Here is a 22,273-nt window from a genome sequence, read left to right on the forward strand (position 1 = left end):
AGATGACCATTATATCCACTACTGTGGGCAGGAATCCCTTAGAAAAAATGGAGTAGCCATCATGGTCAACAAAAGAGTCTGAAATGCAGTACTTGGATGCAATCTCAGAAATGACAGAGTGATCTCTGTTCGTTTCCAAGGCAAACCATTCAGTATCACGGTAATCCAAATCTATGCCCCAACGAGTAACGCTGAAGAAGGTGAAGTTGAACAGTTCTATGAAGACCTACAAGACCTTTTAAAACTAACACCCAATAAAGATGTCCTTTTTATTATAGGGGACTGGAATGCAAAAGTAGGAAGTCAAGAAACACCTGGAGTAACAGGCAAATTTGGCCTTGGAGTACGGAGTGAAGCAGGGCAAAGGCTAATAGAATTTTGCCAAGAAAACGCACTAGTCATAGCAAACACCCTCTTCCAACAACACAAGAGAAGACTCTACACATGGACATCACCAGGTGGTCAACACCGAAATCAGATTGATTATATTCTTTGCAGCCAAAGATGGAGAAGCTCTATACAGTCAGCAAAAACAAGACCGGGAGCTGACTGTGACTCAGATGTGAACTCCTTATTGCCAAATTAAGACTGAAATTGAAGAAACAGAAAACCACTAGACCATTCAGGTATGACCTAAATCAAATCCCTTATGACTATACAGTGGAAGTGAGAAATAGATTTAAGGGACTAGATCTGATAGAGTGCTTGATGAACTATGGACGGAGATTCATGACATTATACAGGAGACAGGGCTCATGACCATCCCCATGGAAAAGAAATACAAAAAGGCAAAATGGTTGTCCGAGGAGGCCTTACAAATAGCTGTGAAAAGAAGAGACACCAAAAGCAAAGAAGAAAAAGAAAGCTACCTATTTGAATGCAGAGTTCCAAAGAATAGCAAAGAGGGATAAGAAAGCCTTCCTCAGTGATCAATGCAAAGAAATAGAGGAAAACAACAGAATGGGAAAGACTAGAGATCTCTTCAAGAAAATTAGAGATAGCAAGGGAACATTCCATGCAAAGATGTGTTCGATAAAGGACAGAAATGGTATGGACCGAACAGAAGCAGAAGATATTAAGAAGAGGTGGCAAGAATACACAGAAGGACTGTACAAAAAAGATCTTCACGACCCAGATAATCACGATGGTGTGATCACTCACCTAGAGCTAGACATCCTGGAATGTGAAGTCAAGTGGGCCTTAGAAAGCATCACTATGAACAAAGCTAGTGGAGGTGATGGAATTCAGTTGAGTTACTCACTAAGTCATGGCCAATTCTTCGCAACCACATGGACTGCAGCATGCCAGGCTTCCCTATCCTTCACTATCTCCTGGAATTTGCTCAGATTCATGTCCACTGAGTCAGTGATGCTATCTAACCATCTCATCTTCTGCTGGCCCCTTCTCCTGTTGCCTCCAATCTTTCCCAGCATCAGGGTCTTTTCCAGTGAGTCGGCTCTTTGCATCAGGTGACCAAAGTTTTGGAGCTTCAGCATGAGTCCTTCCAATGAATATTCAGGGTTGATTTCCTTTAGGATTGACTAGTTTGATCTCTTTGCAGTCCAAGGGACTATCATGGTCTTATCTATTGAGTGTAGAGATAAGTTTGGTTCAAATGCATACCAACTTCCCAGAATTCAGAATTCTACTTTTCTAGGTCAAGCATTTTTCTCATTTGCTCATTGCTGTAAATGCTTTGATAAGTTAATAGATACAGCATGCACATGTTAATCATGAAGTCAATTTTAGGCATATAAGAAAGGCCTGTGTGCCCCCTGATATTCTGCCTCATGTTCAATGACATTTGAAAATTCTTGCTTTTGGTGGGTATTACAAGTAAATTGTCTGTGGTGAGGGGAAAACATAAGTTATTGAAGTCTTTCTTTACTAAATTCTGATCTTCATAGGGGAAAGGAATCCAGAGGAGTAAAATCAGAGTTTTGGGTTGGTGCAGGGGGAGCTGCATGACATCTGTCTCAGCCCCATGGATTGTGGGTCTGAGCCTTATGGAGAAGAGACTACAGCAAAATCCAAAAACTTGCTCTTATGAGGTGTACAACACAAAATAAGGAAAGGCCTTTCCCCCACTTCTGGAGAGCACACACAGCACAGTGCCATCAAATTTCATGGCACTTGAAATTTTGAAAGTCGGAAATCATGTGATATAAAAGTATTACCTACCAAAATCTTACATTATGCCAGGTTTTGAAATAGTGCAGACCCTCAAAATAAAGTTTTATCAAGAAGCACTTTATTTCAAAACTGGTGGGAAAATGAATGGAAGGTTTTAAGTCCTTGCAAGGCGGTGGTAATATTTGGACATGTAAATAAATGTGGCCTTAGTCTCAAAGCACAGGTTTGACTTACTAGACATCTTCAGAAAAGTTATAAAAGTTATCTCTTTTGAACAGTGTGACCACCAGGTATGGTTTGAGTAGAGCAAGGAATCCAGTGAAAGGAGTGCTATTTTGGCATCATAAAGATTTGTGGTTAAAGGAGCCTGAAGCTCCACCTCAAGTTAGACATCAAAGCTCTTAGGAAGTCAAGAATAGCAGTACTATGACTCCACCATTAGATGGTTTCACAGGTTTGGGACAGAGACAATCTTGGAATTCCTGAATTCACACAGAATAGCTTTGGGATTCCCAGGAGCAACTGATTGGAATTTTAAGGAAAAACCAACCTCTGTGTTACCCAGATAGGGGCCGGAATCAGTGAAATTTGGGATATCAATACTGTTAGCAATGAGATGTTGAGCTTCCCTGGTGGCTTAGTAATGCAGGCATGGGTTTTATATCTGGGTCAGGAAGATCCCCTGGAGAAGGAAATAGCAACCCACTTCAGTATTCTTGCCTGGTAAATCCCATAGACAGAGGAGTCTGGTGGGCTACAGTCCACGCAGTTGCAAAAAGAGTCAGACATGACTTAATAACTAAACAACAACATCAAATCAGTACTCTTACTTGTATCCCAGACTGCTGAGAACTGGGTAAATTTTTTTTAATCAATTAATTAATTTTATGGGAAATTTTTGAAATAAATGAAAGGATAATGAAATGCCATTACAAATCATTAATTCTAGCTTACAAACATACCAAATTCATGGCTGTTTAATGTCAGTAGTCATTGGTCCCATTAATTTTAAACTTTGTAAGACACTTACTTTATTTGCATGTGTGCTCAGTCGCTTCAGTCGTATCTGACTCTTTGTAACCCCATGCTCTGTAGCCTGCCAGGCTCCTCTGTCCATGGGACTCTCCAGGCAAGACTACTGGAGTGGGTTGCCATGCACTCCTCCAGGAGATCTTCCCAAACCAGGGACTGAACCCCTGTCTCTTACGTCTCCTGCATTGACAGGTAGGTTCTTTACCACTAGCAGCACACTAGGCTTCCCTATCCTTCACTGTCTCGTAGAGTTTGCTCAAATTCATGTCCATTGAGTCAGTGATGCTATCCCACCATCTTGCCTTCTTTTCTTTTTACTTTCAGTCTTTCCCAGCATCAGGGTCTTTTCCAATGAGTCAGTTTTTCACCCCAGATGGCCAAAGTTTTGCAGTTTCAGTGTCAGCATCAATCGTTCCAAAGAATATTCAGGGCTAATTTCCTTTAGGAATGACTGGTTTGATTTCCTTGCAGTCCAGGACTCTTCAAAAGTCTTCTCCGGCACCACAGTTTGAAAGCATCAATTCTTCATTGCTCAGCTTTCTTTATGGTCCAACTCTCACATCGGTATGACTACTGGAAAAACCATAGCTTTGACTATATGGACTCTTCTCTTTCACCCTTATCAAGAGGTTCTTTAGTTCTCTTCACTTTCTGTCGTTAGAGTGGTATCATCTGCACATCTGGGTTGTTGATATTTCTCCCTGCAATCTTGATTCCAGGTTGGGATTCATCCAGCCTGGCATGTCACATGATTGAATGTTTATGTTCTCCAGAATTCATATGCTGAAACCTAATCCCCAATATAATGGGTGGTATTTAGAAGTGGGGCTTTTGGGATATGATTAGGTCATAAGGGTAGAGCTCTCATGATAAGAAGTGTGTCTTTAGAGAAGAGACCCCAGAGAGTTCCGTCTCCCCTTCTGCCATGTAAGATTATAACAAGAAGATGGCAGTATATCAACCAGGAAGCAGGCTCTCAAGACATCAAATCTACCAGTACCTTGATCTTGAACTTCCCGGCCTCCAGAACTGTTAGAAATAAATTTCTCTTGTTTATAACCACCCTGTCTATGATATTTTCATTACAGCATCCTGAACAGACTAAGACAGGGTGGAGTGAATTAATTTAAATCCCTCCCAGTTCTAAAATATTTATTTTTCATAGGCTATAAAAGTTAATAGTAAAAACAATAATAGTAAAAAAGAAACCATGCCTTTAATGAAGAAGTGAGCAGGGTCTAACATAGGTATCATGGCATGACATAAAATGTTAGATTTCTCATGATGAGTAGTTTTATTTTTTGACCTCAGTATTATTGAAAGACTATTTAATGCTCAAGGGGTTTTTGTACATGGAAGGAAACAGTGACTACTCTTTGTATTTTAGAGCTATGTTTAATAAACATATTTAATTCAGTACCATTTGGAAAAATCCATTTTTGTTAAGCATGTAAATATCTATTGCAAATTTTATTAGGTAAACTCCTTGAATGGCATCATCAACTCAATGGGCATAGGTTTGGGTAGACTCCGGGAGTTGGCGATGGACAGGGAGGCCTGGCGTGCTGTGATTCATGGGGTTGCAATGAGTCAGACATGACTGAGCGACTGAACTGAACTAAACTGAACTGAACTGAAACTCCTTGAAACAACTTAAATGAAATTAAAACCTTACAAAGATGTTCTTTAGAAGTCTCAAATGCCATACATAGCAGAAAAACATACATTATGCCATATCATTAGCTACTATTACTTAACTTTACACTTAAACTTATCCTAAAGTAAATAGTATGAATCTAGTTTCATATCTTCATTTGTTGTTGTTGTTCAGTTGCTAAGTCATGTCCAACTCTTTGCTACCCAATGGACGGCAGCACGCCTGGCTTCACTGTCCTTCACCATCTCCCTGAGTTTGCTCAAAGTCATGTCTATTGAGTCAGTGATGCCATCCAACCATCTCATCCTCTGTCGCCCCCTTCTCCTCTTGCCTTCAGTCTTTCCCAGCATCAGTGTCTTTTACAATGAGTCGGTTGTTTGCATCAAGTGCCCAAAGTATTGGAGCTTCAGCACCAGTACTTCCAATGAATATTCAGGGTTGATTTCCTTTAGGATTGACTGGTTTGATCTCCTTGTAGTCCAAAGGACTCTCAAGAGTCTTCTCCAGCACCACAGTTTGAAAGAATCAATTCTTTAGTGCTCAGCCTTCTTTATGATCCAACTCTCACATCCATACATGACTACTGAAAAAACCATAGCTTTGAGTATGAGGACCTTTGTTGGCAAACTGATGTCTCTGCTTTTTAATACACTGTCTAGATTTGTCATAGATATTCTTCTAAGGAGCAAGCATCTTTTAATTTTGTGGCTGCAGTCACTGTCCGCATTGATTTTGGAGCCCAAGAAATTGAAATCTGACACAGTTTCCACATTTTCCTTATCTATTTGCCATGAAGTGATAGGACTGGATGCCATGATCTTTGTTTTTTGAATGTTGAGTTTTAAGCCAGCTTTTTCACTCTCCTCTTTCACCTTTATCAACAGGCTCTTTAGTTCCTCTTCACTTTCTGCCATTAAAGGGGTATCATCTCCATATCTTCATATGCATATCTGCATATCTTCATTATTTGTATTTTTTAAAATTTTTATTCCTTCCAGATTACAGTGACACTTATCTTAATGCCTGCTCAGGAAATAGTAATCCACCCACTCTCACAAGAAAATGAATACTTCTGTAAACCAGCAAGGATATAGGATATGGTTATCTTGTTTGGGGAACAAGGTCTGTGTGCTTCTCCCAAGTATTAAAACCCCAAATTTCCTTTTCATAGTTAAGCTTCGTTTGTTGTATCAGTAAGATTTTTTTTTAAGTCCGTATCTTTCATTTAAAGTTTGGTAACAAAGTGCTCTCTCTGCCAGCAAGAATAGAAGGCTATATACAGTCTGATACTTCAGTGTAAGAAGTAAAAGGGAAGGGGGATACAGTGTATTTGCTCACATTTTTTTCAAAAATAACAGTGGGGAGATACACTAAAAGCTACTAAAATTGGTTACCTAGAGAAATGGATGGAATACAATAGATAAAGAGGCTGGAAAGGAAGCAGTACTTCCCTGAATACTCCCCATTTTATTGCTTTGATTTTGCCATCATGTAATGTTAAAAATAATTGAAAAAGCATAATTATAGCAAAGAAAGAAAAGATGACCATCAACACAAACAATTATTATTTTAAATAACAAAAAAATATTATTTTAATGAAAATACCAGGTAGGCTATATACATCTTAAAAGCAAAAAGAACTGAGTAATTTTCTTAAACTGCTTTCCATAGTTCTATGGTTAGTAGTCCTCTTGTATAGTTATTTCGAAACCATTATATAGGTATTATAGGATGAAACTAATAACCAATTAGTTAATGTCTGTAGGAATCAAGATTCATTAAAAGTGGGTCAAGCAGACCATGGGTGCCTCCTGATACAATGCACTGGAAGGAACCCAGCATCTGCTCTGCAGTATTCTTGTTACCAGAGAACAAAAGGAAAAGCAAACCTGAATATGAAGTTTGTAGATCTACCTGCACACCTGCAGGAAATGTAAGAAACAGAACAAATGAAAGGAATTAAAGGAATGGGAATGTGGGACCTTTTATATGACAGGTGATCTATCTTCTTCAATAAATTAGTGGCAAGGGAAAAAAAGAAGAAAACTATTGCAGATTACTAGAGATATTAGATATTAATATGTAACAACCAAGTGTAATATGTGGACCCTGTATGGATTTCAACTTAACAGAGCCATATGGAAAAAGGCATTTTTGAGGCAATTTGGAAAACCCAAATATGGACTGATTATGGAGTCTATATATATCTATATCTGAATGTAGCCAGTACTAGATGATATTCAGGGGTTATTGCTCATTTCATTGCGTTTCACAGACAACTGCACTGTGCTGTGTTCTCTGTCAGGGCTTTGCAGGTGGTGCAGTCGTAAAGAATCTGCTTGCCAATGCAGGAGATGTGGATTCCACCCCTGGGTAGAGAAGATACCATTGAGTTGTTGTTGTTGTTTTTGTTGTTCAGTTGTTCAGTGGTGTCCCGTCCCCTGGAGTAGGAAATGGCAACCCACCCTGGTGTTCTTGCCTGTGAAATCCCAACGACAGAAGAGCCTGGTGGGCTCCAGCCCATTGGGTTGGACATGACTGAGTGACTGAGTACAATATTCTCTAAAAATGCCATTTCTTATTAAAGATGCACAGTGAAGTATTTACCAGTAAAAGTAATACAACTCCTGGGATTTACTTTCTAATACTCCAGACCAAAGGTGGAGAGGAGAATAATTAAGAAAATTGGCAAAATATTGATTATTATTTAAGCTGAATTAGGGAGATTATTATATACCCTCACTTTTGAGTTATGTGTTTTTTCTATAATAAAAATGTTTTAATGCTATAAATGCCTTTTCTTCTTATAATTAGTAGGCCCATCTAGAGATTTCGTTTCCTAAGAAATGAGAATCAAGTCTGTGAAGCTATTTTTCCTTCTTAACAATAGACAATTCTTTCATCTTGGAACACACAGTTAAACTGTCTATCTACTGTTATGAGAACAATTTATCTTTTTATAATTGTTTGGCTTATGGTTTCTTGTATTCATTCTTGTCTTGACAAAGAATAACAAATAAGTGTTTATTATTAAAATGGGCATGTAAACAGGCTGTCCTTGCTGGGCAGGGCTGCGTAGTGTAAAGCCATGATAAATGACTGCACCATAAAAAATTGCTGAAACCATGCAAAGCACTCTTAATTATCAATGAGGAAAATTGCGAATGTTTGTGATCTGTAAAACATTTTTATCAAAACATTAAAATCTTTCTGACTAGCAGTTGTAACTATAGGAAAGAAAAATGAAGGGGGAACAAAACTAATGTTTATTTGGTGTACTATAATTTAAAATGCCTTGGGATTGTTTAGTTGTTAAGTTGTGGCTGACTCTTTTGCGACCTCAGGGACTGTAGCCTGCCAGGCTTCTCCGGCCATGGAATTTTCAGGCAAGAATACTGGCGTGGGTTGCCATTTCCTTCTCCAGGGGATCTTCCCAACCCAGGGATCAAACTTCAGTCTCCTGTATGCATCTTTTGCATTCCAGGCAGATTCATAACCACTGAGCCACCAGGGAAGCAATCATTGCATATGGTGACTACAGCCATGAAATTAAAAGATGCTTGCTCCTTGAAAAGAAACCTACAACAAACCTAGACAATGTGTTAAAAAGCAGAGACATCATTTTACTAACAAAGGTCTGTGTAGTCAAAGCTCTGTTTTTTCCAGTAGTCATGTACGGATGTGTGAGTTAGACCATAAAGAAGGCTGAGCGCCAAAGAATTGATGCTTGTGAATTGTGGGACTGGAGAAAACTCTTGAGAGTCCTTTGGACTGCAAGGAGATCAAACCAGTCATTCCTAAAGGAAATCAACCCTGAATATTCATTGGAAGGACTGGTGCTGAAGCTGAAGCTCCAATGCTTTGGCCACCTGGTGTGAAGAGTCAATTCATTGGAAAAGACCCTAATGCTGGGAAAGATTGGAGGCAAAAGGAGAAGAGGATGGTGGAGGATGAGATGGTTAATAGTATCACCAACTCAAGGGACATAAATCTGAGCAAACTCCTGGAGATAGTGAAGTACAGGAGAGCCTGGTATGCTACAGTCCATGGGGTTGCAAAGAGTCAAACACAATTTTGCAACTGAACAAAACACACATTTATAGTTTGCAAAGTTATATCTAGTTTCTGTTTTTTCTGACTTATGAAGCAGGCATTCTTTCTATGCCTTGGTGAATTGTCATATCCCATGCTAAATCTGGATCTGCTGCTAATATTTTATACTTTTAATGTCATGAAATATCCCTGAGAATTTCTTTTCAAGTGAAACTTAAGATTTGAAGTAGCTACAGTGTCTCTTAGAATTCTGTGCAAACTTTTAAAGATTCTCTATCGGCTTCCAGCTAGACATTGGACACAATCTGATTGTGTTTTATAAGGTCAGTTTCAAAATATTGACAATGTTTACCCTTCTAGATCAGTGGTTTTTAATAATTTTAGTATCTTACAGCAGTGGTTTTCAAGCTTTTTTCATGTGACATTATTCTCAATGCAGGACTATCTAGAGGATAAGGGGTAAGGAGGAAAGGACCAAGAATGCCACTCCCTGGATCTTCCCTCTCTAGCTCCTGAGGTTGCCCCAAAACACCTCCAAGAACACACTTTGCAAATGTCTGTACTCCATAGTGGATCAAAATCCTGTGCTTGATAAAGTCATTGAGACTCACATATCATGATGCAGATCATCTATGATCAAACAAATGGGTTCTTCCCAGTGTATTGGTGCCTCAGAATCATCCCAGGCTTGACAGAAATATCCCATCCCTCTATTTTGTCTCTCTGTTGCAGACACTGGTTTGGATCCAATGTTACTCTCTACCCATCCTTCTTCTTCTTTTTTTTTTTAAACAAGTTTTAAAATGTATTTGTTTTCCCTGGTGGCTCAGTGGTAAAGAATACACCCGCAATGTAGGAGATGCAAGAGACACGGGTTCAATCCCTGGGTGGGGAAGATCCTCTAGAGAAGGGAATGGCAACCCACTCCAGTATTCTTGCCTGGAGAATTCCACGGACAGAGGAGCCTGACAGGCTACAGTCCATGATGCAAGGAGTTGGACACGACTGAGGAACGAACACTTTATTTTTGACTGTGCTGGGTCTTTGCTGCTTGGACTTTTCTCTAGTTGCAGTGAGCAGGGGCTACTCTGCATTGCACAAGCTTCTTGCTGCAGGGGCTTCTTTTGTTGCGGAGCACAGGCTCGAGGGCACTGAGCTTCAACAGTTGCAGGACGTGGGCTCCGTAGTTGTGGTTCCCCAGCTCTAGAGCACGGGCTCAGTAGTTGTGGCCAAAGGGCTGAATCGCTCTGAGGCATGTGGGATCTTCCTGGATCAGGGGTCAAACCTGAGTCTCCTGCGTTGGTGGACAGATTCTTTACCACTGAGCCAACAGGGAAGCCCCTCCACCCATCCTTCTAAATGACTCTTCAGTTCATTCCTGGCTCTCAGCACTCGCTGTGACCATAACTTTGATTCCACTTTTCAATGCCTGGCTTCACCAGCAACTAGCCCTGCCTACGCTCACCGAGACACTGGTGAGGGATCTAGAGATATCACACATCTAATTCATGTTGCTGTTTCTCTCCCTGCATGCCTTTTGTTATTTTAGCTTCTCTCAGTTACACAATCCGTTCTAAAAGTCTCCATATTCTGCAGTACTTCCTTGCCCTCTTTACAGGGTCAAAACCAACTATTGGAGCTGATTGTTCCTCTCATTAAGTTGGTTTCGCTTTTAAGTTGGTCTCGCTTTTAAGTTAGGTCTTATTAATGTTTCAGTCATATCTTTGTAGCATAATTCCTGGACAGACAGCAAAGAAAATGGAGGAGGATGGAACACAGAGGAAGTAGATTAGAATGGAAAGAAACTATTATCCTTTAAAGCTTTCCATAATGCTATTTTTTTTTTTTTTACCATTGTAAAGATGCAAGAGAGGGGCAGAAGGAAAAAGGGGGAAATTTAATGGGAAGATTTTATCAGAAAGATGAATAATAACTGCCTATCCAAATGCTTCTTGGAAATTTGGGGAGATTACTATGAGTGTTGCTTTGTGTGTGTGTGTCTGTATATATGTCTGAAATGTTCCTTCACTTTCCTAAGTGTCCTCAATTTCAGAAACAATTTGACCTCATACCTCTCATGAAATCTAAAATCTATTTGAGAGCTCCCATCCAAACTTAAGACATATAATGTAGAATGTTTGGTTAATAATACTTACCAGCTGATCATCCAGTCCAAAAAGTTGTTCCAGGTAAGTTTCAGACAGTCTCTGAATTTTTGGCTTCATTAATGGATCAATGCACATATCCCTTTAATAAAATCATAAGATGTAGTCAAAAAATCATTTCATTTCATAATTGTTAGTTCCATAATTAAATCTGTGATTATAAAGAGTGGAGGGGAAGGGAAGGAAAAACACTTCCCCTTGGGAGAAACATGTTAGAATCACCTGGAGAGCTTTTTCAAATTACTCCCCCTCACAATTCTGCTGAGCTCCCCAAGAAGGGATGCCTCTGTCCTCATCCTCAAGTTGAAATAAACTGCCCCATGAGCACATGTTCTTGATAACAGTGTGCTATGTTTCTGAGTTAGAAACCAGTGGAGAAATTATTACTATTGAAGTCTAGGGGACTTAAAAGCCCATGCAAAGATTCTTTAATAATCTTAAGATTGGAAACATTCATTCGCAACACATCTTTGGATATTATACAATGAGTGTTTTATCTTCAAAATAAAATATCTCCCTACCATTAATCAAAACATTACTCACCAGAGTAGAGTTTCAAGACCGTTTTCCATTATTCCAATGATCATTTCCTCTAAATACCTCAGAGGATCCTCAGGACATGTAACAAGTAGACCACATAACAGAGCCTGGGGAAGTGAAGTAGAATCAGTGTGTCTGGATATGCATGTTCTTCCTAAGCAGCAGATAGACTTTCTGTTCAGTCAATTACAAAGTCAAATAATGTGACCGTTTTTTAAATAAATGTGCCTTATCGATAGCCCCTCTATATTTATTCAGTGCTACCAAATGACCAGAACAAAATGCAGTTTACCTTTACTCTTTAAAAAAAAAATACATTGTAAATGGCAACAGAGTCATTGCACAGAATTTTGCATTACTTGAGGAGTACTTTACAGTCCAATTGAAGACATAGTTGTGATTACCATAGATCAATGGTTTCTACCAACTTTAAATATGAGGAACCCTTTTTTATTGACGTATAGTTGATTTACAGTGCTATGTTAGTTTCCGGTATACACCAAAATGCTATGTGTGTGTATATATATACATATGCTGTGCTGTGCTTAGTTGCTCAGTCATGTCCGGCTCTTTGTGACCCCATGGACTGTAGCCCACCAGGCTCCTCTGTCCATGGGGATTCTCCAGACACGAATACTGGAGTGGGTTGCCATGCCCTCCTCCAGGGGATCTTCCCAACCCAGGGATCTAACTCTAGTCTCCCACGTTGCAGGCAGACACACACACACACACACACACACACACACACACACACACACACACACACACACACACACACACACATATATGGGCTTCCCCGGTGGCTCAGTGGTAAAGAAACCACCTGCAATGCCGTAGATGCAGGAGACATCATGAGTTCAGTCCCTGGGTGGGGAAGATCTCCTGGAGGAGGGCATGATAACCCACTCCAGTATTTTTGTCTGGAGAATCCCATGGACAGAAGAGCCTGGCAGCCTACAGTCTATAGGGTCACACAGAGTTAGACATGACTGAAGCGACTTAGCAATCACACATGCATATATCCATATATACATATAATTTTTCATTATGGTTTATTATAGGATATTGAGTATAATTCCTTGTTATATAATTATATAATTATACTTGTTAGGACCTTGTTGTTTATCCACATTATATATAGTAGTTTGTATCTGATAATCCCAAACTCCTAATTTGTCTCTCTCCACTTTTCCTTTTTCCTCTGGTAACTGTTTTCTATGACTGTGAGTCTGTTTCTACTTTGTAAATAAGTTCGTTTGTATCACATTTTAGATTTCACATATAAGTCATATCATATGGCATTTGTATTTCTCTTTCTGGTTTACTTCACTTAGTATGATAATACCCAGGTCCATCCATGTTGCTGCAAATGGCATTATTTCCTTCTTTTTTATGGCCAAGTAGCTTTCCATTGGTTGTATATACTGCATTTTCCTTATCCATTTATCTGTTGGTGGACATTTGGGCTCCTTCCATGTCTTGGCTATGAGGAACTCCTTTTTAAAGTCAAAAATTCCTCAGACTCAACCATGAAAATGACTGAGAAAATCCAACATCAAAATAAAAATCTACTGTGAATTCAAAAATTCTTTTAAACATGCTTTCAAATTTTATCTTTCACAATATTTTCAGGGTTATATTTGAAAACCTGTAGCACACAGTTCATGGACTTGATAAACAAATGACTTATTGGATTATATCTAAGATAATCCTTAAGGCACGTATATGGAACGTCAGAAAGCTGCTGCCACCTTATTTTCTTCTATGAGTTCCTCCCCAAAGAAGAAACTTCTTAAAGTATTGGTGAGACATATATTGAATCTCTCTCCACTTGAGACAAAGGAAAAGGATTTGCAGCACCCATCTCACAGAAACCACCTGAAATCCTTAGACATTTCTCTTTGCCTCTTGGTTCACTGGTGGGTCTCCTGGGGGTGTGTGTGTGTGTGTGTGTGTGTGTGTGTGTATAGTGATGGAGGCACTCCCTTTGGCCCCTATTCCACATAAGACCTACTCTTGCTGGATTTTTTTCCTGCTCTTATCTCTTATGAACAAAATAATTCCACATTCCAGTCATGCAGAGTTCTTCCCACCTCCATGGGCCAAGTCAACAGGTGCAGGCCTGGGGTCCTGTATTAGATCTTCAAATAAGAAGAGGATCGTCTCTCTCGATTGAACCCGCACAACACATTTTCCCCCTTTCAGTAACTCCATGTCCCTCCCTTAGTGCGCAGTCTGCAAGTTGGGAACCTAGCCTTTAGGACTGTGGTAAGACCTCCATGTCTCTCCCCCCTTCACCTCTGCCTTCTGACCTAGCCCCACCCCAGGTGCTTACAGTGAACACTCAGCCATCTGCAGGCTAATTTCCTTCTCCCTCAAACCTAAAGAATATTGTGACAGAGGAGATCAGTATTTTCACCAAAGTTGGCAAGCTGGATTTGAATAGCCTTCTATTGAAGTTGTTACTTGGAGGCTAGACTTCAGAGCCTGGCAGGTTACAGTCCATAGGTTGCAAAAGAATCAGACACGACTTAGCAACTAAACAACAACAATAACAGGAATTCAGCCAGCTCCCTAAATAGCCCTGATGAAAACTCATCTGCATTCTAGCACTTCTGTGCCTTGATCACTAGAGTTCTGAGCTCCTCCACTCCCTGCTCCACATCCTCCCCTTCATCCTGGTCTGGGACCCAGAGGACATCTGCATCAGCATAACCTGGGAAGTGACCCAGTCTCAGAGGATGAGACATAGGAACCTGCATTTTGATTAGCTCCCCAGGTGATTCTTATCACACTAAAGTCTAAGAACTAGTGCCTTACTGCAGATCACCTTTAAAATAAATTTTTAAGGAAACTGGCATCTGATTAATGAATATGAGAAGTTGCTTATTTCTTTATATATCCAAGCTCCACAGATCAGAAAACTACTTTTCCTGAAAAGTTATCCTGCAGAAATCAAATCAAGTTGAAAGGGTAAGTCTCTGGATTGCTAGTAAATTCATGTAGAACTAACATACTTCAAGTGTTCACTTTTTACATAAGAAATCTCATTGTTCATAGTTTCCCATTGGGCAAAATAAAAATCTGAGGTTTGACATATTAATGTGTGAATAGTGCATAGCTCCATATAAATAAGAAAGTGTATTTCTTATGCTTATCTGTTAGTGAATCAACAGATTTTTTTTTTTCTGCTCAGTGAAAATAAAAACTGTAAAACCATTAACTTGGCTTTTATAAGCAGAGACAAAATATGCAAACATGCCCACAAGATGAATTTTCAGAGTTTGATTCTGTAAAACAATGAGTAGGGCTTTATTATTGCTAGTCTTCTTAGTAAAAACTTACATGGTCAAGGACAAAAAAACACCATGACTTAGTTGTATTCTTCAGGTTTATAAATTCACAAAGCAATTGTGCAACCCTCCACTTTCTTTTGGCTCTGCTTCCCTAATCTCAGTCCAGAATATTTCCCAGATATTCTGAAAAATGTCTGGGTACTGAGGACAAATGGGAGTTTATCCAGGACAATTGTTTCTACTCCTTTACACTATTACCCATCTTTCAAGAAGCAAGATAATGCAATGAATGGAGTCCACTGGGTTTAACTCTGACATCTGTAATTTTCTAGTATGTAACCTCTGACACGTTACTTCTCTTGTTCTTCTGTTTCCTTAATTATACATAAAATATATAAAATAAATAAAAGTATGCATGTTATAGGGCTATCCTGATAATTAAATGAATTCATGTATGTAAAGAACTTTAACTTGTTTCGTAGCACAAAATAAGTACTCAATAGATAAAAATGATAGTAAGCCATCATTTTTAAACCATTTCACTGCTAATTATCATTTCCATTAGAGAAAAAAGATTGGACAAAGAGAAAAGATATTTTAAAACATTCCCTCGTACCATTCAAAGGCCAGTGTAATGACAGAGGAAGACAGACTGACTTTATACCAAGTCTACTAGAAGAAATTAAGACCAATGCATTTGGTGGGAAATGGTTAGGAGAGAGAAATTTAACAATAATTTAAACAGCAAGATAGTAACTGTCTATTAGAACTAATGGGTAGATGTAAGACACTTGAGAGAACAAATCTTGTTTATCTTTTTAGATACTCAGATAAACATAGTAAAAAACAAATGCTAAGGGCCTAAGTAGCAATATAAAAGATAATTTCTTCTTGAGAAGAAAATGACTGCCAAATGCTTGTGGGAAACTCAGAAGTTGGAGAAACTTTCAAGTGGTAAGGAAACGGTAAGGGTCTTTCTCTTGGCAAGAGCAGAGCCTCAGGAGCACAGACCAGTTTGGCTGGAGTGAAGGATAAATGTGAGAGATGAAGTCAGAGTCACTCTGTGAAGACACCAGAATTCCATACTAGGACCCAGGACTGGTTCCTCCTCTACACCCATTAGGTTATTCACAATCAAACCCATGCAAGATCATTCATGTGGCCAAAGTCACAGATGGCCATATGTCAGAGAGACACAGTTCAGTGTGTTTCTAAAATCTCTCTAGGGATGACCTTGACTTTTAGCGGGTACATTCTTACTTCTGGATTTCACAGATGAGGCAAAGAAGGGCCAAGTGATTCACAGAGCCAGCATATTTTTAAACTACAAACCCAGGACTCCTCCCTTGCGCATACTATGCACTGAAACAAAATTGTGTTGCGTGTGTATCTTCCTCCAGAACTTGAGGATTTTTTTTCACATTATCTATCCAAAAAAACTTTATTCATATGCAAATGCCAAAACACATTCTTCTTTCAAATAGATCATAATCAACATATAGTTTACACCTTGTTGCTGTTTTTTTTTCTTTCTTTTTTTCAGATGAGATTGCTTTTAAAATTGCAATGTCAGCATCATATACAGAAACCCCTTTACTCAGGAAGTGGCTTAAGTTCCTAAACCCTGTTCAAAGTCCCTTCTACCTCCCTACCCTCCAACTTCCAAACTAAGTCCAAAGTGACATCTCAGAAATGCTGACCATCCCCATCTGTGGTAGAGATTGTGTTGGCATGTGTTTCTATGGATGTTACAGTTAAAAATGGGAAAGTAAAGGGAGTTCTGTGTCTTGTGGACATTTAAGTAGAGGGTGCCAAATTTTTATTTTAGATACTCTACAGCTAAAAACATATTGAAGATTATTCAAAGGGACCAACTGGCTTTAAGCATTAAGGAGGGACCCCAGGGACAGGTCAGAACTTGAGGACTTTTAAGGCAGACTGGACCGGTGGAGAGACACAGTCTGTATAAGGTGAGAGCAAGACCCTGGATCCCAGGGCCAGCAGGATTGTGCGTGGCCCAGTGGGGAGGTGGTTACCAGCCAGGTAATCCCTAGCTGAGTAGGTGAGTTGTTACTAGAGAAATAGTAGGTCATATGCTTTTTGGCTAAGTGTCCCATGGGTTTGTCTCTGAGCTGCATCTATGAATTGGTGGGTTGGGCTCAGCAAGCATGACTGTCCCCAGGAGAAGCCACGACCTTCTGGCTCCAAGGTCTAGCAGGATGGCTTAGTGTGACCAGTTCCTTCTCTTCTGCATAAGCCTGTAGTCTCTTGCTCACATATTTGGTAATTCCTGATTCTTACAACTGTGGCAAGTATTTGCAGCAATTAATCTAAAAAAAAATTCTGATAGTAGAATCTATGTGATTTAGAAATAAATGTATTTTTAAAATACAGGTTGGAAACTTAATCATGAGAGAAACACAAAGTATAAAAACTGCATAAAAATTCTTTAAAAGTATTTATTTCTAAAAATGGAAAATTTTGCATAAAAACCATGATTTGTAACTTAATCATGCCCTCTGCTGGGCAGATCTAGTTTTGCAAATTCCTTTAATCTTTCTCATATGTTAAACCGAAACCTGACCTAACACTTTTTCACTCTCAGATGTAGTCTCTGTATGTAGCCGTTTAATAGTTTTGTAGACACTATACCCTTAATATCTTGCCCGTCTTTGGTCCTTATGGGTCAGGCCTTGTTTGTAGACAGTGTGCTGACTTCTGCCTAGTTGTAGAAAACTGAGGGAGAAACAGATTTCTAAATACTTTTGATGACCTACTTTTGATAGTCTACCAACAGGGCTTCATTGTATGGACTCCTAGTTTGGTGATAGCTTTTTAAAATACAAATATCTTTTGAAAGGAATGTCTCCAAGGAAGGAGATTTCAACAGTGGTAGGATGTGTATTTCAGAGTTCTCAGAGAGAAAGACATGATGAATATAGTGAGGGTGAAGAATTAGAAGGCAATGTTCAGTTTCCCTACAATTATATTGAGGTGCAGGCTCTCAGTGTTGACATGTATGCAGTTTTTTTTAAGCTTTGAATTTCTAAAGTATACTTTTGCCAAATCTTAGAATAATATATAGAAAGTAAATATTTTATTGTCCAAATCCCCAAATCTTTGATCGTTTAGTTCATTTATTTCAAATCTAAAATTAAAGTTAAAAAATATTTGGTTCCAAGGTCTGAAAAAGGTCACTATATTTATTTCTGCTGTACAAACAAATACATCTAGGTTGCATGAAAGCTGTGCTAGATGCTAATGGTCTATAAGGGAAAACACTAGCTTGCTGCAACACGGAAGATATGAACCATGAAGGAAGAGATTATTTCCTGTGGTTGATCACAGTGGTTTCAAATTTAGTTTTTAAATCAGAAAGAAAAAAATCTTTTAAAGAATCTAAACTCATGAGAATCCCAAAATATAATTCAGATGAAAGCAGAGTTGCTCTTGGATGTTTCTGGCTGGGTATAAATGGAAAAAGCAAAACTCTTTTTTAAACTCTAGAGCATACCTCACAGGAATTCTTAGAACTAGGACTCTGCTAAAAAACAACAACAACAACAAAAAGCTTTGGAAATCTATCACTGTGCAGCCAGCCACACACAGGCCTACCTGGAACTACAGAGAGAGGGTTTTATGAAAGTGCCATCCTAAGCTGAAACAGAGGCTAGCCCACCCAGGGAAGAGGGTGTCCAGGGGACCCCAGCTGGCCAGAGGAAAAGGATTCGCATCCCAAGGAGACCAGACAAAGGCCTGCGAACTGGCCAGCCTTTCTGACCTCCTGACTTCCTTTGATGAAAAGCCAGCACTTCCCAGCAATTAGTGCTTTTATGTTTCCTATGCTTTCTCTGTATGTTTTTCTGATTCTCCACCAATAAAATTCACTTGATAATAGTATGGGAAAGCAAAAAAAAGGAAGCACATTTTCCTACACAAAAGTCTGTTTTCGTTATTTTGTTTTAATATAGGAACTCTTTCTGATTATAAAAATACTATATATTAGATGTAATTTGGAAAATTGAAAAATACAAAGAAAATAAAAATCAGCTATCATCCTGACAACCAGAAATAACCTCTAATAAAAATTTTAATTTTAGTCTTTCCTTATTACATATATTTTTTTGTAAAATTAAAATTAGGATCATAATATATATAATTTATTTCTCCCTTTCTTTCTTAATTCCTGGCTAGTTATTGTGAGCATTTTTCCATGCCACCAAAAATTCTTCAAGACATCATGTATTGAGATTGGTTGATAATCTACTGCATAAAAAGTATACCATAAATGTTAAAAAATTTCAAAATGATTGGACATTTGTTTCTTTTTCCCATTATTAAAAATTATATGATATACATATTAATTTTCACTGCAAATGATAATGTACATATCTTCAGTCTATTTCCCTAGAAATAAAATATAGAATCGAACGGTGTATTTTGAAGCTCTTCAAACATTTCTCAAAATTGCTTTTCTAAGAAAATACTATCAGTTTATACTTTCATTAGTAGCCAATGGAAGTGTCCATTTCACCTTGCCAACTCTAAGAATCAAAACATTTTAGTTTGTTGATTTGAGGGAAAGACTACGTTTTATCTATATTTCATTTTTGTCAGTGGAGTTAGTTTTCTTACATTTCCCAACTGCTATAGATTGAATCATGTCACCGAAAAATTCATACATTGAAACTCTAATCCTCAATGTAATGGTATTTGGAGACTGGGCCGGCCTTTGGGAGATAATAAGGTTTAGATGAGGTCATGAGGATAGGATCCTCACAATGGGATTAGCACCCTCATATAAAGAGATAGCAGAGAAATTTGCTCTTTCTCTGTCCAGTGAGGACATGGTGAGAAGGCAGCCGTCTGCAGGCTAGGAGGGGAGCCACCACCAGAACTCAGCCATGTTGGCACCATGATCATAGACTTTCAGTCTTCAGAACTGAGAAAACAATTTTTTGTTATTTAAGCAACCCAGTGTATGACATTTTATTTTAGCAGCCCAAGACAACTAAGACACTAGCCACCTATGATTTTCTATACATTTGATATGTCCTTCATTTAGATAGGGATGCAAGATACAATAGTAACCAAAGAGAGAATCTCAAAGGGATAGTAAAATTCAGAAAGATAGCAGGACCACTTGTTGAATCCCTACTCATATCTGCAGAAGTCTCGCCTGGAGTCTTTCTCAGCTAAGGGTTTAAAGGCTTTTGTGGTTTAAGACAAGCCTTGGCAATGTTTAGTCCATGACTTATTCTCTGTTTTAGTCCATTTGGAATCTTAGAACACCATAGACTGGATGACTAATAAGCAACAGAAACATATTTCTCACATTTGTAGAGACTGGGAAATCCAGGATCAAAGTGCAGGAAGATTCTGTGTCTGGTGAGCAGTACTTCATAGATGGCCATCTTCTGACAGTGCCCTCACGTGACAGAAGGATGAATGGAACTCTCTGGAGTCTTCATTATAAGGACGCATACTCCATCCACGAGGGCTCCACCCTCATGATCTAATCACCTCCAAAAGTCACACCTCCTAATACCATCACATTGGAGATTGGGTTTTAACATATGAATTTTGGGGAGAAACATTCAATCTACAGAATGTTCATATCACTTTGTTCATTTCCACAATAAACACTAATCATTATGATTCCTGAAGATTTGAAAATAGGTATGTATTTGCTTCGGTGCATGTGAGAACAACCGTCCCACCTGTGACACATTGCAGGTGACCAACCTGACTAGACAGCCACTTCACCTTCCCTGTGCTACTCAGACTCTTGCTAAAGTTCCGGAAACTGGGTGCCCATGAAAACAAGAACCTTCTCAGAGACACAATGATCATTTCTGGGTCAAAGGTAATTTTCTCTGGCTTATTAAATATGTTAATACATTCTCAACTTGCACTGTCTAATGTTGCTGCTGCTAAGTCACTTCAGTCCGACTCTGTGTGACCCCATAGATGGCAGCCCACCAGGCTCCCCCGTCCCTGGGATTCTCCAGGCAAGAACACTGGAGTGGGTTGCCATGTCCTTCTCCAATATGTGAAAGTGAAAAGTGAAAGTGAAGTTGCTCAATCGTGTCCGACTCTTAGCGACCCTGTGGACTGCAGCCTACCGGGCTCCTCCGTCCATGGGATTTTCCAGGCAAGAGTACTGGAGTGGGGTGCCATTGCCTTCTCCACTGTGTAATGTGGCAGCTACTAATTTCATGTTGCTATTGAGTCAGACACAACTAAGCGACTGAACAATTGAGCACTTCAGATGTGGCTTGTCCAAACTGATGTGCTGCAAGTATAAAGTACACACATTGTTTTGAAGACAATATGATTTTATATTGAGTCAATATGAGTCCATATTGAAATGATTATGTTCTGGATAGATTGGTTTGTAGAGAATCTAATGTCACCTATTTCTTTTACTTTAATGTGTCTGTAGGACACCGAAATGGATAAATGCACAGGGTATTAAGGAGAAACTTTGAGCTAGAGACAGCTTCAGAGTCATAGCTGCAAGTGGTTGAAGCTGTTGAGGTGTTTTCTACCAGCACAGGATAGATGCCCAGCAAATGTTTGCTGATGAAAAATGGTCTAAGGTACCCTTCTTACCTGTCCACTCTTGCCATCCTGTCCAAGAAAAAAAAAAAGATCTTAATCTGTTGTTTAAAAAAAAAAGGAACCTGATTAACTTGAATTGAACATAAAATCCAGCAGTCTTTAAGTTGGTATGCAAATCTCTAGAAGCCCACAAAGGCCTTCCAAGGGGTATGTGAGAGTGAATAGTATAAAGGACTCCCCATTCTCCAGATCCTCACCTTCTCCATATAGTCTTTCCTGAAATTAATTTGCCTCAGGACACATTTTGTGGTTTTCTTTTCCCATTCTTTCCTTTCACAATCGCTTTCTCCTCCTCTACAAAGTGAGGGCCTGTCTCTCATTCATCTGGAATCTGACTACAAATAAAACTGAGTCAGAGAGATTTAGAAACTTGCTCAGACTTACACAATTAGTAATTGGCAACACCAAGAGTCAAAACTAGGCAATCTCATAATAAAATATTAATATAATTCCCTTACATTGCTTCAGACACTTTAGGTTTCAATTATAAATGTCAACTAAACATGGAGTTTATTGGTCCTACACTAGAAATTCTAAAGGTAGATCCTGCTGTAGGGTGAATTTAATCCGGTGACTTACTGACGTCAGGAGAGACCTGATTTCTTTCCATTTTCCCACTCTACCTTCCTTCACCCTAAAACCATCTTCCCACGTGGACACAAAAGAATTGGCGATGGCTCCCAGGGCTACATACTTCCCCACACACATCCAGAGATGCTATATATCTGTCCCAGCATTCCAACCAGCAACCTGACCTAAAATGGTTTAGATCA

General features: G+C 39.0%; 1 protein-coding gene across 1 annotated transcript in view; it reads right to left on the reverse strand.

Annotated features, from left to right (window-relative positions):
* Positions 1-22,273, reverse strand: part of FBXL13 (F-box and leucine rich repeat protein 13) — a 215,503-nt gene that overhangs the window by 188,030 nt on the left and 5,200 nt on the right. The window contains exons 2-3 of the mRNA XM_065938466.1: positions 11,584-11,687; positions 11,032-11,122 (exon numbers count right to left, since the gene is read on the reverse strand). Of these exons, the coding sequence (XP_065794538.1) occupies positions 11,032-11,122; positions 11,584-11,687 (195 nt within the window). The remainder of the gene's footprint in view (positions 1-11,031; positions 11,123-11,583; positions 11,688-22,273) is intronic.

The sequence above is a fragment of the Muntiacus reevesi genome, chromosome 6 (genome assembly GCF_963930625.1).
Source record: "Muntiacus reevesi chromosome 6, mMunRee1.1, whole genome shotgun sequence".
NCBI lineage: Eukaryota > Metazoa > Chordata > Mammalia > Artiodactyla > Cervidae > Muntiacus > Muntiacus reevesi.